This window comes from Poecilia reticulata, chromosome 20, assembly GCF_904066995.2.
Source record: "Poecilia reticulata chromosome 20, P_reticulata-male-v2, whole genome shotgun sequence".
Taxonomy (NCBI): Eukaryota; Metazoa; Chordata; class Actinopteri; order Cyprinodontiformes; family Poeciliidae; genus Poecilia; species Poecilia reticulata.
In genome coordinates, this window is record NC_088849.1 from 12,339,388 (window position 1) to 12,355,420 (window position 16,033).

General features: G+C 37.1%; 1 protein-coding gene across 5 annotated transcripts in view; it reads left to right on the forward strand.

Annotated features, from left to right (window-relative positions):
- The first annotated feature begins 415 nt into the window (after window positions 1-415).
- pip4k2aa (phosphatidylinositol-5-phosphate 4-kinase, type II, alpha a) overlaps window positions 416-16,033 on the forward strand; it is a 32,439-nt gene continuing 16,821 nt past the window's right edge. For 2 of the 5 annotated variants that reach the window (XM_008438571.3, XM_081601520.1), the window contains exon 1: window positions 416-1,408. In XM_008438571.3, coding sequence (XP_008436793.1) covers window positions 1,268-1,408 — 141 coding nt within the window. In that variant the 5' untranslated portion in view covers window positions 416-1,267. The remainder of the gene's footprint in view (window positions 1,409-16,033) is intronic. The other 3 variants (XM_008438570.3, XM_017301941.2, XM_008438572.3) reach the window with 2 other exon arrangements.

The following is a 16,033-nucleotide window of genomic DNA, read 5'->3' on the forward strand; positions in this document are numbered from 1 at the left end:
TCTAAACAGCATCAGCACATTGAGGCCTCCAGCTTTTACAGAGGTACTGACACAGCAATGTGCCAGTGGAAACAGCGTAGTATGCGCCAGAAAACGAAATGACCTCTACAGACATTACCTCTCTGGTAGTGAGGGACATAATCGCGCAGCTTCCTGAAAAGAGAGCCTGTGATTTATCTCATCCTAAGCAAACCCAGGACTGGGAATGTCCGGTGGGATTCTGCTGATGCATCACTATTTAAACAAAAGCTTTAAATTACATAGAAAAGAAAGCACACAATGTGGAATGCTTGGTGTGTAGTTAAACATTAATTTTAATTTAGGAATATATATAAAAAAAAAAAAAATAAATAAAAAACTAGTATGTGCTAGTGAAGAACAGGGGAAGAATGAGTGAGAAGAGAGGGAGGTGCGGCGAATCAGCGCAGCAGCAGACATTGCACGGCTCGGACTGTCACCTCCCATCCGTCGAGCTGTCATTTGACAGCAGCACACATGAACATCAGTGCTGCGTAGTTGGAGCTGACCTCCGGTGGACATTAACGTCGTATTATCTGCTGGTCGGTGTTTTATTTCGAACAGCGCATGGATATGACAGGATACGCCCCTGTCATCTCTTCGGACTGATTACAAACGCGTAGGAGGACCTTGAAAGCTGGCTAGTAGTAGCGCTGGTTAGCTTGCGAGCTAACGGTAGCGAAGCGGCAGTGAGCGGCGGAGCCTGCTTCTGCTTTGTACCGTCATATGGCCACCGAAGGTCGGATTGGCTATAGCTGTTTGCCTGGTTAGTCGTTTAGCGGCATTCATTTGTCATATTAATCTTCCCTTTTGCAGATAAAACCTAGCTTGTTCGCCATTTCCCACGGGAATTTACCCTTTCTCCAGTTGTCAGTGTTTTATATTTACTATTTTACTATATTAACACTTAGTGTTTGCTGTCCCGTGTAGCTAGCTATGCTAACGCCAGCTCAGTGAGGGCTCCAGACGAGTCGAGGAAGGAAGAGTGTTGATGTGGGCTGAGGGAGGCGGAGGACGGCTTTAGGTGCAGGAGACCAGCATTGTTAGCTTTGTCTCATCCTTTCTTAAGACGGAACCCAAACTGTAGCTGGCATTAAAAGAACACTCGGCCCATTCGGTTTGTTAGGTGGCTAAATGAATAGTGTTAACACTACTACATCGTGAGGCCACAGTGCCAGCTTCAAGCGGAGACGCTCTCTACACATCATCCATCGGACGGACTGCAGCAACCACCCAGTTTGCTTGAAACATGGCTTCGGCGGCCAGCATCGCCGCATCTATTGCGAGCAAAACGAAGACGAAGAAGAAACACTTCGTCGCTCAGAAAGTGAAGCTCTTCCGTGCCAGCGACCCTCTGCTAAGCGTGCTCATGTGGGGGATCAATCACTCGGTAAGTCAGATCGTCTAATGCCTTGATGATGATCCACACTTATTTTTTCCCCCCCGTCGACTATTTGATGTTCCACTTTAAGTCACATTTGCTGTCAAAACCACGAGGCTTTGTGTTGTTACACGTGATGACATAACTCCAGTGGTTAGATCTCCTGTCAGTGTCACTGTATGGCAAATCTACTGAGATGTAACAGTAATGAAGCTTTAGTATTGCAGGAATTATTCAGTGCTGATGTATGCTTTGAAATGAATGTGCTTGCCTGCTTGGGTTGTTAACTCCTCTTTGACTTCCTGTTGTGCATATATAGGACAAGCCTGTATAGTTCTGTATCAGGAAAGAACATTTGACCATGCAAGGCATCTTATCACTGATTTCCTTTCTGCTTTTGCTAAATGTTGACTGAAAAGAACTTTACAGTCAGAAAGCATACACGTATATCTGGCACCATTGTAAATATGTTAATACGCCCTACAACAAGGATGATAAACCAAACAAGGCATGTAATCTCAGAGGTTCTTCAATTCCTTTTTTAACATACTGAAATGATGCACCTAATTCAAAGTTTACTGATATTGTTTTTGATAATCAGAGGCGGTTCTTTCACAACTGATTCCCTGGGTGACCCACTTCTGAAAACTTCTTCCCCTTGCTGGAGCACACGTCCACTTTTCAAACAAAACCCATTTTGCGAAAAACAGTGACTTTTGTTATGTAACATGTGAAAAACAGGACAAGAAATTTAAAATGTTCTCTTTCAGATAGAGAGATGTAGATGGAGAAACGTAGCAATGAAGAAATGGAATAATGTGATCAATCGCAAGCTGTTCTATTTAATGTAGAATTAACTAGTTCAAGTATTTTAGATTTTGAACTAGAGATCATTAATTACAGTTCAGATTCTTTTAAAAAATGTGAAATAGACCGAAGCTAAAAGGGATGCTTCAAATTATACACCAAGCTTGGAGGCATTAGCCATCAGTGTTGTGCTGGAAAACTCTCTTATATTGCTTCCATTGGGCACATTGGGGTATCCCATTCCTCCTAATTTACGTTGCAAATAAGCAGTATTTGCAAAAACACATTGGACAGTACCGACATAAATTATTATTGTACGATAAAAAACGTCGTCATTGCATTTACAATGAAAAACTCTTGCAATGTAGTGCACTGATTTCACTCGTGTCCGACAACGTTGTGACCAAAGTCTGAAGTAGTTGTGTTGGTCTTGGAGCAGATACTTCAGGTGACAGAAGGTAGCTGAATCGTTTGGGATTTAAATCTTTTTCCATGGTCTAGCTTCCCTCAACAGGTCTCTGTGTTTCTGTTGGCTGCTCGAGTTGACATCACAGCGCAATTATTGTGTCGCATTTGAAGCTAAGCAGATTGTCGCACAGAGATGACGGAAGGAAAGCAAAACTGTTTGAATAAAGAAAGATACGTCTTAATGTGTGTTAACCTGCTGCATTTAACTTGGTTTTAAATTAAATTTTAAAGGATTGCTATAATGAAAGGTACCAATCCTTGAATGTTGATGTCTATGTTCAATAGCTCCTCAAAACTGGAAGCTTTGAAAAAACAAAAAACAAAAAAAAAAAACTGGAAGCTTTAAGGAGCAGGAAGATTTTTTTCAAGAGGGATCATAAATTGGGACCAGCTGTAACAAAATATATTTCAGTGAGCTGAGTGAATTTTGAAAGAAAAAAAAAATCACTTTTTTATTTTATTTTATTTTTTTCAAATTACTAGACAGATCATTGTAGCAAAACTTACAGTAAAGATATGTGTGGCTTCAAACCACTTTTAATAGTGGATATTGGATTAATAGTAGATAACAGTTCAAATGGGGAAGTTGCTGAATTAGAATAATTTCTGTCAGGCTTATCACTGTGGACTTCAGAAGCTGTACCCAGAACAACAGCAGTAGTATAATTTGCTGGATGTATAAAATTCATAAGTGCAGTATAAAACATGCAAATGTATTATCAATACCTACCTGCTAGTAGGTATTGATAATACCTACTACTAAATAGGTACTAATCTGCAGCACATGAGTACATTGTTTCAAAAATGTCCTGCCTGAGGCCCTCCCATGCAAAATTTAGAAGTTTTCATGAACACTGAAATGAGCAATAGAAAGTTCAGTTTAGAGCGGAAACGACAAATGACTTTCTTTTTTTTTTTCTTTTTTATTGAGTGTACTAAGTGCTTGTGGTTTCCCTTATATTAGCCCAGTGCAGTGAACTACATCACCATTATTAACCACATAGACTCAAATACAGTTTATGATATTAACATGGCTAAAAGGCCAATCTGATTGCAGAAGGTTTAGAAACTGAACTAAATCCCTTTTTGTGGCGACTAGTGCTTTCACAACATGCAACCAAAAAGTCCTAACAACTGAATTAAATGCAGCATAAGTCCTTTTAAAATAAGTAGGCTGTTTTGCTTCTGTTAGTTCTCCAACTTATTGCGTGATAAATTAAAGCAAACTCAATAATTTTCACTTGCATAATTTATTATTTTTGTCTTTTTTCTCTCTCTCTCTCTTTCAACCAAACGCTGGATGACAAAGGTCTTCACTCCGGCGCATTGGTCTTAACTAGCCCCCCTTTTTTTGAAGGACAAGTTGTTTAACTTACTTTAGATATTTAGAATGTCTCTCAGTTCATAAGAATCTAAAGTTTACTGATCTTTGAGAATTTGTTCATGTGTTATTTTGCCATTACTAGTATGTTACTGGAAATTGCTCCCAAAATGACGATATTATAATTTAGTGCAATAACTTCTGGGACAATTTATCGTATGGCAAAATTTGTTATTGTGACAGGCGTAGTTGTGATAATAATTTGGTATTCACATCAGACTTTGTAAACTATGTCCTGTATGTTTTATGCATGGTACTTTTATAGCAAACTATTTTGCTTTCCTCTAAAAAAATACTATTCACATTCTCTGCAGAAAAAAACAAATATAAGATGTTTCAAGCTAAATTGTTGCTTAAAATATTATAGCTGCCAGCTAAAATTATTTCTAAAATATGTGTAAAGTTAAACAAAATTGAGCTCACAGGATTGAAATTTCAAACAAGACATATTTCAAAGAACACTGTTGAATTTTTTATCAGCCATGCCATGGATATTAGATGATAGCATGGTGAGAGTCTTATTTATTAATGCTGCTGACACAGAAGACGAAACATGGAAGATATTATTATAAAATAGCATTATTGTAAATATTTAAGAGCATTCTTAACAGAGGCATATTCTTTGAAGTGTTTCTCGTTTGTGGAAATTGGCAAAAGTTTGATTTGGCTTAATTTTTATTTTAAAATTTTTTTTAGCCCCACAAATGCTCACTTAGTAGCAGGTGCTTATTGGTGCTGTGTTGGGGTTACACTTAGGTTTGGATTACACATCCTCAAAATAGCCTCATGTATGTAAAGCCAAGAGCTCTGAAGATTCAAAGGTGTAGTTCTTTATCTAAGCTGTAGTCTGGTTGGATTACTGTCCACCTGGCTGTGGTGTTAAGCCTGGGGGCAAAGTAAGGTTCAAAGCAGGTTTTACTCCGTACAGCTTTGCTGCTCAGTATTAGTTTGCTTTCTGGAGAGATCTGGATATTGATCTTATGACACCAAATGAGACAAACCTGCAAATAAATAAAAAGCAGGTAGCTACATTTTCTCTATCAAAACTCTTTAAATGTGCAGTCTGTATGATTTGCAAACTTAAAAAAAATACACCAATAAAGAATAAAGAATACACCAGTTTACAACACTGCTTATTCACACATGCCTAGAAACACAAAGTTGTCCCAATGAAGGCTCATTTAAAGTTAATAATTTTCACCGTGTTGTGTTTTTAAGAACTGTGCTGAAGAGGCACATGTTAGGAGTGTGTGCATGTTCAAACTGTTCTCTTGGATTGCAGGAGCAGGGAATCTACCAGCGCCTTTTCTTCTCATGCCTTTAGGCTACATCTCCTGCTGTTTCGCTTTAGAAAGTAGTACTTGCTTTCTTTAGGAACTGGCATTCTGAATCAAATCACCAGATTGAGCCACTGAGATAGGGTGTGAAGGCTAATGAAGGCATTATTATAGGGTTACTTACTACACTAAAGTGATTTCAAAAGTAACCTCAGTCTGTAAATAACAAGACAGTGCAATGGAACAATTTCAGGGTGAGGCTTGAGAATGTAACCAGATTGCAGCAACATGCAAAAACATGCACTGGGTAACACTTTATTTGAAGGGGTGTGCATAAGACTGACATGACACTGTCATAAACATGACATAACACCTGTCATGAACATAAATAAGTATTTATGAATGTTTATGACTGTTGTCATGAAGTGTCATTCGGTAAATAATGACACTTTTATCCAATCCAATCCAACTTTATTTATAAAGCACTTTAAAACAACCACAGCTGATACAAAGTGCTGTACAGTAAAAAAACACAACATAACAAAAAAAAAGAACAAAAAAAAACTCTTGCAGTTTAAAAACAAAAACACATTTTAAAACTAGATCACGCTGGTGTTAAAAGCCAAGTGAAATAAATGGGTTTTAAGACGAGATTTAAAAGTGGACAGTGAAGGGGCCTCTCTGACCTGCAAAGGCAAGGCGTTCCATAACTTTGGGCCAAGGAAGCCCTGTCCCCTCTGAGCTTCCTCCTGGATCTCGGTACCTCCAAGAGCAGCTGATCTGCTGACCTGAGAGACCGATAAGGTACGTAGGGGTGAAGAAGCTCAGAGAGGTAAGCCGGGGCAAGATTATGTAGTGATTTAAAAACAAAAATAAGAATTTTAAAATGAATTCTAAAATATACAGGCAGCCAGTGAAGTGAGGCCAGGACAGGGGTCACATGTTCCCTCTTTCGAGTTCCTTTTAATGCAAAGTTGCTCTAAACCAGGGGTCACCAACTCCAGTCCTCAAGGGCTACCATCCTGCAACTTTTAGATTCACCTCTGCTTCAAAATGTCTGAATTTCCTCACCAGCATTCATTCCTCTCTGCAATAGGCTGGAAATGAGCAGTTTATTTGATCCAGGTGTGTTTGAGCAGAGACACATCTAAAAGTTGCAGGACAGTAGCCCTCGAGGACTGGAGTTGGTGACCCCTGCTCTAAATGTTGCATTAAAAGTCCATTAAAAATGCCAACTTTGCATGATTTTGTAAATTATGATAATTTAATGGCTTTAGGAGTTGATATGTTGGCTAGTTGGATTTGTGGGAGGAGGTTGCATTTATGGAACCTGTACATCAGTACATGGATAACACTTTATTAAGCGATTGGTCACTTGCCTAACACATTTAAGTACGAGAAACCCCACAGACTGCTTTTAGGCCAATAAAATTGGTCTTATAAAAACTGGTGCAATTGTTATGTTGGCAGAAAAATGTATGTAAGATAATTGAAGTTGTTTTCACATTTTGACACATTGCAAACAAAATACAAATATCTCATACATAATTCACAGTAGTTTTTCTATAATCTTTGGATGAATCCACCAACATAAAAAAAAATAATTTACCATATTTAGACACAAGCTTTTACTGGCATATAATAAAACTTTTTCAAATTTTCTTCAGCTGAATAATTTCCTAGCAGATCAGCAGATTTTATATTACCATATCTTGGTACAGAGAGGAGGGGTGTTATGTTATCTTTCCTTTGTCTCTCTTAATCGAGGTAGCTGAGTCTTGTTCTGTGTATTGCATGGAGGTTACTATAAATATCTTCTGGAGTGACTCACCATTAATATGTCTACTGATTCCGGGTAAAGAAAACAAAAAAAGGTGATACCTCACTTCCTGATACCCTGAGGGAAAGACTGAAAAGACATCTTCTGATGTTGTTCCAGTCCCACAGCAAAACATTAATTTAAAGGGGTTTTTGTTCCTGCTGACTAAACTTCCTTTTTGTTTCAAATAAGAGAACAATATTTTTTACCATTGTGTACTGTGCTCCACTAATCCATATATCTGCATGAGTTGTTGGAGGCATGTGTTAAATTGTATCTACTTACTCAAAACATTGTTTTGTTACCATGGGTAGTAGTTTCATTTTCTCTTGGATCAACCTTTTTTTTTTTTTATAGAGGCCTGATCTGAAAATGAGAATTGAGTACCGTTCCATTTATTCCAGGGCTTTTGCACATTCAGTGCCATATATCTGAACATGGCATTGAAACCAGTTTCTTTGCCATATATCAGAGAATGAGGGGAAATGAGATTTTTCTCACATATGTCTGAAAGCAGATAACTTTGTTAAAATTGAGTCAAGTGGTATATTAAATAATCAGGTTTGGCCAGAAGAGCTAAATACCCAATCGGAAGGTGCATTCCTTTCAGAACTCATACATACTAAGGCAGTTACTTTTTTTCCTCTGGTGTGAATGTCACCTCTTCCTAATTAGTTGAGGGACAGTGCTTATGCAATATGTTGAAATTGCATAAAAGATTGTCTAAGATCCTTCTTCTCTTGAGCATCAGACTGCATCTATGCTAGGAGGAAATGTTTGTAGTTGTAAAAGCATGGATAAATTTCCGCTTTGATAAAGTTGACTTAATGCCAACTTGCTGTGGTTCACACAGAAAGACTTTAAACTTATCGACCAATTTTCAGGACTTGAATTTTGAAAGACAACACGAGATGGTAAAAAGATCTTACGCTTAACAGGTCTGGTTGCACAGTGTGTCGTGTCGAGCCTACAAACTGATTTTCACTCACCAACATTCAGATGTCAGACAGGAAATCTCATAAAAACTCTTGAGACAAAAAGTGAGTTCAGAATAAGCAAACATGATGTATTAGAAGAAGCAATGGCGATAGTTTCTGAACTATATTTAACAGAGGAAAGAACAAAAGAAATATGTCTCCAAGGTCCGCCGGACTTTTTGATGCACCCTGGCAGCTGTCTTGTCTTCTGTATGTCTTGGATTCAGCTCCAAGACATACAGATTGAATCCAAGACATACAGATTCACCTTGCTTTCTGATTGGCTAAATGTCACATTCAACAGGCTGCATTGTCATTTCTTCTCGGGGAACACAGACCAAGATAATAAAACATGTTGAATAACCCTGATTTTAGATTGGAGTGGTCCTGACGTCCATCCAAGTGGACGAGATCCCTCTAGATACACAACACATGGCAGGAATATCTCTTAACATTATCCCGATAATTGAGGCGTTCTTAAGATTTTCGGCAAAATTCCACATAAAAATCTGGCTTTGTGAACTAGGCATTATGTAATTTCAACATATTGCATAAGCACATAACATAAGCACTACAGTATTAATACAAAATATCGGCATCAGTGCTGAACAATCAAAAGTGTTACTGGTCAAAGGGATGATAAAGTTATTAATATTTCTGTAATTGACACTAAATAATACTAAAGCATTTGGGTCAAAATGGATAAAAACTGAGATGTTTTTTTTCTTCAAGTTGTCAAACAATTTTGGACATCAGCGACACAGGTACACAACTCTGTCCATCTCTTTTATGGCTAAATCCAAAATGCCAACCAAAAAGATGAGCCAGTTGCTGAAGTTTTAATCTCCCATAATTTAACAAGTATATTCAGCCTTTGATGGCGTTTAGTCAAAAAGGGAAAAGCAAAGGTATTGTTTGGAGGAATTTTGTCAATATGGCAGGAAGACAGGAAAAGCCTTTTTGCCTAAAGCCCTAGAGTGGTAGCTATGAAGCTGAGTAGTGATACAAACTTGATAAATCGTCTTTAAGATATTTACTTTGATGTTTATGAAGAAATTAAATAGATTGTTGAAGCTCCTGTTCTACAAGAGCAAAGTATTACATATGCCAGAACGCATTTTCTGTTTAAATACTAACAATTGCTGAAAAGCTCCATGACTGGTCTATCCTCTCAAGTGCATGGTCCATATATGAAATGGCAAGTACAAAATGGTTAAGGGGCAAAATAACCATGATGTAAAAACATTCAAACTGTTGTTGCTTGTTGGCTAAAGAAAAAGTTGAGACAGTATCTCACTAAATAAATATGAGGCAGATTAAAACACTCTGGCTGCCGTCTCATCCGGTAGATAAATGGTCCCCTTGTGGGTTGTAGAGTTGGGGATACTTTATTTTCTCACAATTTAACACTCTGTGTTTAACTTTTAGTTTTGTTTTGTTCAGTGTGAGTCAGAAATCGCTAGCACTTTTTTTTTTAGTAAACACTGTTAGAACCTGATAGTTGAAAATATAGATACTAAACCAAGGCAATACCAGATTATTGATGTTACTATATTATTTACGTAAAAGTGAAATGAGGTAAAGGATCTCATTTTAAGCTTTAAGCCCAGTCACAGGAAACAGGGCTGTCAGTTTCTTGTGACAAAGTCTGATTACCAAGTTTCACACGCAATCTGAGATGCGGTTTGATTTGAAGTGTTTTTGAGTTAAAGAAAAAAGAAGTAGAATAGCAAAATATTGTCATTCACAGACCCTATTCTTTATCTAATTGCCTAAACGTTTTCCATCCCTCCACCTTTGCACATTGCACACTTAAAGTAATTTATAAACCATTTAAGTACATTCATTAGGTGCAGCTAAAGACATCCACTCTGTGGTTAGTGAAAAAAAACTTTGAGGCTTCTGTAAGTCATGGCTTTGTCAGCTGCTTAGTTTATGAGCCTGGTGAGAATCAAATGTGAATTTCTGTACATCTATTGGCTAGTTTTAAAGATCACTTTCATACAAAGTCACAAATAGCCTACATGAGTAGTTGGAGGCATGTGATAAACTGTCTGTCTGCTCAAGGATAGTTGAGTATGAGTTACATGAGCTCTAGAGCTGCAAAGTTTGTGTTCTGTTTTACCGCAATTGTGATTGAAACATGACAAGTCCACCATTTGACATGTTGGTGTCCCTGCTGATTATTGTGGGTTGAGCATTATGCAACTTCTAGAGTACTTTCATGTTTTAGTCGCCACTGGCGCCACATTTTCAAATAAATCTTAACTCTTCTATGGTTAGACACACACTTTAAAAACTTTTCCATCTGTAAGCTGTTGTCTGGTGTATACTCATTTTTTTGTTCAAACAACCCTTGATGAAGTAAATTCTGTAAAACAATGTTTTATCAACATTTTAAAGTTTAGGCAAAATGAAAAGGTTGGCTTTTTAAACAGTTTTCAGCATTTTGCATTAGGTGTCAGCACAGTTAGCCTGAAAACAAGAGTGTCAGTATGTACTGCCAACACATTGTTGATCTTTAATGGTTTCCAGAGTATTTCCAATCTCATCAAGTATATAAATGGTATATGTCCCAAAAGGCTGAAATAGCACAGCTTGAATGAAGCTACTCCACTCAACCTTACTGTTATCCGTTTAAAATCTTGCTCTTATCCAGTCTAAGTGAATTGCAGACATGTCACGGGATGTTTTGGAAAACATTTTCCTTTTAAAAACTCTGTGTTTCAATCTAAACAACTCTGATTGTGAAAATGGCAAACTTTTAGTCTTTTTTTCTTAGTAACAGCATCAAAAGTTCAGAGTTCAGATCAGAAAAAGATCAGATTTTTTTGTTTTTTGTTCAACCCCAAATTGGAATTTGTCTCATAACAAAACTTTTTGGAGTGGTAAATCATCTTGTTGCTGAATGGAAAGGACTCAAGGTTAGCTACTTTCAAACATCTGATTTCTTAATTTCTGTTAAAAAGCTGGCAGCTTGGTGAGGTATTTGGTAGTGTCCACTTCCACAAAGAAGAAAAACAAAAAACATCTACCACAACATCCAACTGGGTAAAACGTATCACAGTATAGCAAAAAACTTATTTTTCTGACACTTTGGCTTAGTTAAAGTAAAATCTTTGAAAAGAATAGCTGTTGTGTTCACATATTACATAATCCTCTCAAACCTTATGCGTGTTAAACAAGCATTGGGAGTGTTTACAAGTACGTCAATGATGTAACAGAGTTAGCAAGTAGGTGTAAAGTGGACAAAGTCTGCAGCGCTCCATTCAGATCTCCTGTGCTTCTGTCACTCTGGTGTTGCCGTACTGATTAATTTATGTAGGATGTGGCTGGCTAAACCACAGAGGTGGCTGTAAGGCAAGGCTTGCCTTTTGTGGCCATTTTGTGGAACAGTTTTGTAAAAAAATTTAAAAAATAAAAAATGTCTCATGCACTGATTTTTCTTCCAATATCTTCTCGAGAGAACAACTTTGCAAATTCTCCCCAGAGTGAATGCTTCAAACACTGCTTGTTCTCACATGCAAGCTCCTTGAAAAAGATCTACAACACTTAGGAACTGTATGTGTCAAAACCAGTTTTAACACCGTCACACTGCAGAGAGTATCTGCAGAGAAATCTCTTGAATACGGATACAGCAACTTCTGCTATTTTTCATATTAGATGTAGAGTCGTGTGGCTTGTAGTATATTAAATTTACACATACTGTTCATTTCAAAATATGACGAAATTGTGTTACTACTTCTTGACTTCTTTATGTAATGTAGATTTAGTTTAGTAGGAACTGGGAGTGCACTTTTTACTAGTGGAAAATTCTACTTGGAGATGATGAATGAGATGATCAGAATAAAGCTCATCTAGCCATAGATTTCCTCTTCTTTTTCAAATGTTTCCTTCCAGCCCTGGTTTTTTTGTTTGCTGTGTCAAGATGTATTATCTCTGTCCTCGCAGTTTTCTGCAAGGTGCCATCTGCTGAAAGTTAGTCAAGTCAACATTCAGAAAAACAAGGTTATGCCATGTGCTGACTGAGCATGCTCTTTCTCACCAACTTCCTGTCCAATGGAGCAACATAGCAGAGTTGCTTCACCCAGGGCCGGAAAACCAGTCTTCATTGCCATGGAGACAAGAAGGAAGTGGTGGTGTGAAATTTGTCTGCAAGTTTGATAACTGCAGGAGGATGCGCAAAGACACGCAGGCGTGTGCTAAAGCACAACGTAAAAGCCGCTCTCCTCAAAATAAAAACCACTAGTAGATATTATTTACTGTTACTGTTATTTACAGATGGAAATAATTTTCCCATAATAATTTTCTATTTCTTTCAGAGAGGAACATTAAACAGTGTTTAGCAGCTTCATTTTGAAAAATGGCTTATTATCCAAAACAAAGTCTTAACTGTGAGGCAGAAGCATGGTAACCTAAATTATCATTTCAATAAAGACTCTCGCTGAAGCTACCCTTTTTACGTTTTTGAAGTAGAAAAATTCAAAGGAAGAAATGGGGACATTTGTTACTAAAATCAGTAATGGTACAAAAATAGTCAGTGCAGCAGATGTGAGGCTTTTTTTTTGTTTGTTAAGTGTTGAGAATCGTGCCATTTCTTTTATGAAATATTTTCATTGTAGTATTACATCTTCTCCTGTTTATGTCAAGAATTGTGTACTTCAGGCTGTGTATGTTGTTAGACATTGTCTTTGCTCATGTGTAAAACCGAGCCTTGTTGATTAGGTGACATCTCCCTTCTGAGTACTAAGGGTGCATCTGTTTTATAACCCCCAGCGTGACGTCAGTGCCTGTCACACGAGGGTGCTGAAACATACTCGGATATGGCATCTGCTGACTCCGACCCTCAAGTGTCTTCATTTCCATATCTTTTGTTCCTTGCTGTCTATTGTTCAGTTTTACTTTCTTCTTTTTAGCCACTCTCTTTCGCTTTCTCCACGGTTTTTTTTTATCTTATGGTTGGATGCTTTATAAGTGAAGGAGATGCTATATGCTGTTAACCTTAATCAAATTTATTTTAATTTTATTTATTTAAAATCACAGCCGCGTGCAGTGATTGGTCAGAAAAAATTGTTTTTTTTAAATTATTTTATTGCATAACAATCAGTTCCTTGAGGGTGTTGCTATTTTTTTTATTGCAGCATAAATGACTGATTTTGCAGCATCTTTTTCAAAAATTACTATTTTCTAAGCTTTATTTTTGCCATAATATTGTCTTACAAAAAAAGTTATACTTGCTGCAAATAACCTTCTGGAAAAACAGTATTTTAACATAGTTCTTATCGAAATTACACCTTTTAATACAAATAAAAACCTATTGTGAGAAGTTTTCAAAATGCCAAAGAATAATTAGTCATTGATGTCAACATGAACTGTGTACACTATATAAGCAAATTCTGGGGGGGAAAAACATCTCAAAATGGTTTTTGCAATAAACGAACAAACAAACAAAAAAGGCAAATGTTACCATTTACCATAACACATTGTTTGATCCTGCAGGTTCAGCTTTTAAGCTTTTTAAGAGACGTCTTAAACAGGAAGTTAATTTAGAAGGGGGTTTGGAGGATTGGTCAAAATTCAGCTGAATGCAATGATTGGTCAGGAAAGAAGGAAACAGAAAACTTTAAGGTGATTGGTCAGATTTGCAGAGAAGTTGCTATGACTGGTGAAAATTTCAACCCTGCTCAAAATGTTCGAACAATGAGCAAATTAACATTAATAGTTGTGATCACTACATGGCAACTTCCGGAGGGACTGCCTTCTGCCCGCTAATGTCTTTTCTAGACTGAAAACGGTGGGAGATCTTATGTTTTCTGGTTTAGAGGGAGGTGAAAAAACAGTGTTTGACTTGCAAATCATGAATCAGAGCTGATCAAATTAAAATTAGTCAATGTGGATCAGTTGTTTTATTTCGAGTGTGATGTTCTTTTTTTTTCTGCAGCTGGTTTAACAACGTGTAGTGGTGCTCACCCAGCCAATAAATTCAATGTGTCACAAACATGTAGAGCAAGTGACTCAGATCTGATTACTCAGGATGGACTTTAACGGGAGATGTGAACAGTCATGCTGAAGCTTTTGTGTCAATATGGCACTGTGCATTTTAACGCTAGGCCAGGAAGGAGAAGTTGGTGTTTTTTTCCCACAGTTATGATTACATTCAGTTGAGAGTGGTGTGATCATTGAGCCAAATCAAAAATTGTACTTTTGCTTTTAACTGTCCTTGGAAAAAGAGCAGAAGAGACAAATTAACATGATCATAAATGACAATAAGGCACAGTGTCGACTCTCTTAAAGAACTAAAATCTGAATGTGAACGAAAGAATGGATGATTTGTTAAAACTAAATAAATCCGCAATGTAAATTTGTCAAAATGAGTCTGGCATCAAAAGCACAAAACAAAATGCTCTTAAGTTTTAATGATGAACAATGTTGGGTTCTGTAAATAAATGTTAAAACTCGTAAAGGCCTGAATGTTGGAGCAATTTCAGATCACCAATATTTAAAAATAAATGCTTGCTGAAATGTGAGGTTATTAATAGATAGCAAATACAGCAACCTGCCAGCATTCTTGCCTGGAGGCCACCACAAAGAAATATGCACAGAGACAAGCGCACACACATCATATGTTTATCAAGCTGTGCCTGCTGTCATAACAAATGTCAGGTCTACGTAATGCAGCAATGTGGAGCAGAGCCAGCTACAAGTGGAAATACCTGAAAGGGGCCGTAAGTGTTTGAAGCCCTTTGGCTTTATTAGTGTGCCAGGATGTCAAGTGTCCCCTTGCGTTCCGTTCTGTTGACTCATTACTGTAAATATGCAGTCATTGAATGTAAAGTCTAACTCGGTGTGATTGTCTGTGTCTGCTTTAATAAAATCAATGTCATTTTTAAGGTTTGAATTTTTGATTTGGGGGGGGACTATGGAAAAATATCTTCATCGGTATTATTTAGGTGAATATCGAATAGTTGAATTTGGAAGTATTTATTTAAAGAACAGGAGAGGTGTACTTACATTGCATAATGTAACAAAAATAATTTTAACAATCGCTGTTTTTTTTTTTTTAAATGACGTTCTTGTGAATGTTTGGGGCCAAAAATCTAAATCGAAATGCAACTCGAGTTAATTGTCAAGCTCTAATTTAGACCAAAACTTCAAAAGTCATTTCCAAAATTGCACAATTTTGAAATTTCTGAGTCGTAGAAAGTTTTGTGCAGCTTCTAATGCTAATTGTAATGTCACCACTTATTGAAAAATCAACCTGATTTTTTTTTTATCAATTTTTTTTCTTCACGTCACCAGTTTGGCAATATTTCAGATTTTGAAAACAAACAAAATGAATCTGTAATTATCGACATCAACTGATATGAAACGCTTATATTGTGATGTTTTGCAGCCACATCGCCCAGCCCTAACGTAGTGTGACACAGCTTAGCCTAGCAGACAAAACAGGCTAAAAGAATGAATTTGATTTATTTTTCAGTTGTACAGCACCTCATGCCTCTTACCCACTTGGCTAACTCATACTTTATTTAAATGTTAATGAGACTCTGAAGGTCTTTTTTTTTGTTACTCTGATGTCTCCAACCTGTTTTAATCTGTCTATTTAAACACCTTTAAACTTCAACAGTTTTGGCACCATTTGTAGACTTCTCATAATACCAAGAGCTTAGACGAGGGGATTGGTCCAGGCCTGAACTCTTTGCGCTTATCTAAGACCTAATAATAGCTTCCAAGTCTTTGTGCTTTGATTAAAATATGAAAGAAAGAAAATACACCGGTCCAATGATTTGAGTATTTGGTTTTTAAGATAGCTCTACTATCAAATCAAGAGCTCTATACCTGATGAAGGTATGTTTTGGCATAATCATTCATTTTCCACTCCAGTGCAGGTCTGAGGCCAGGCTG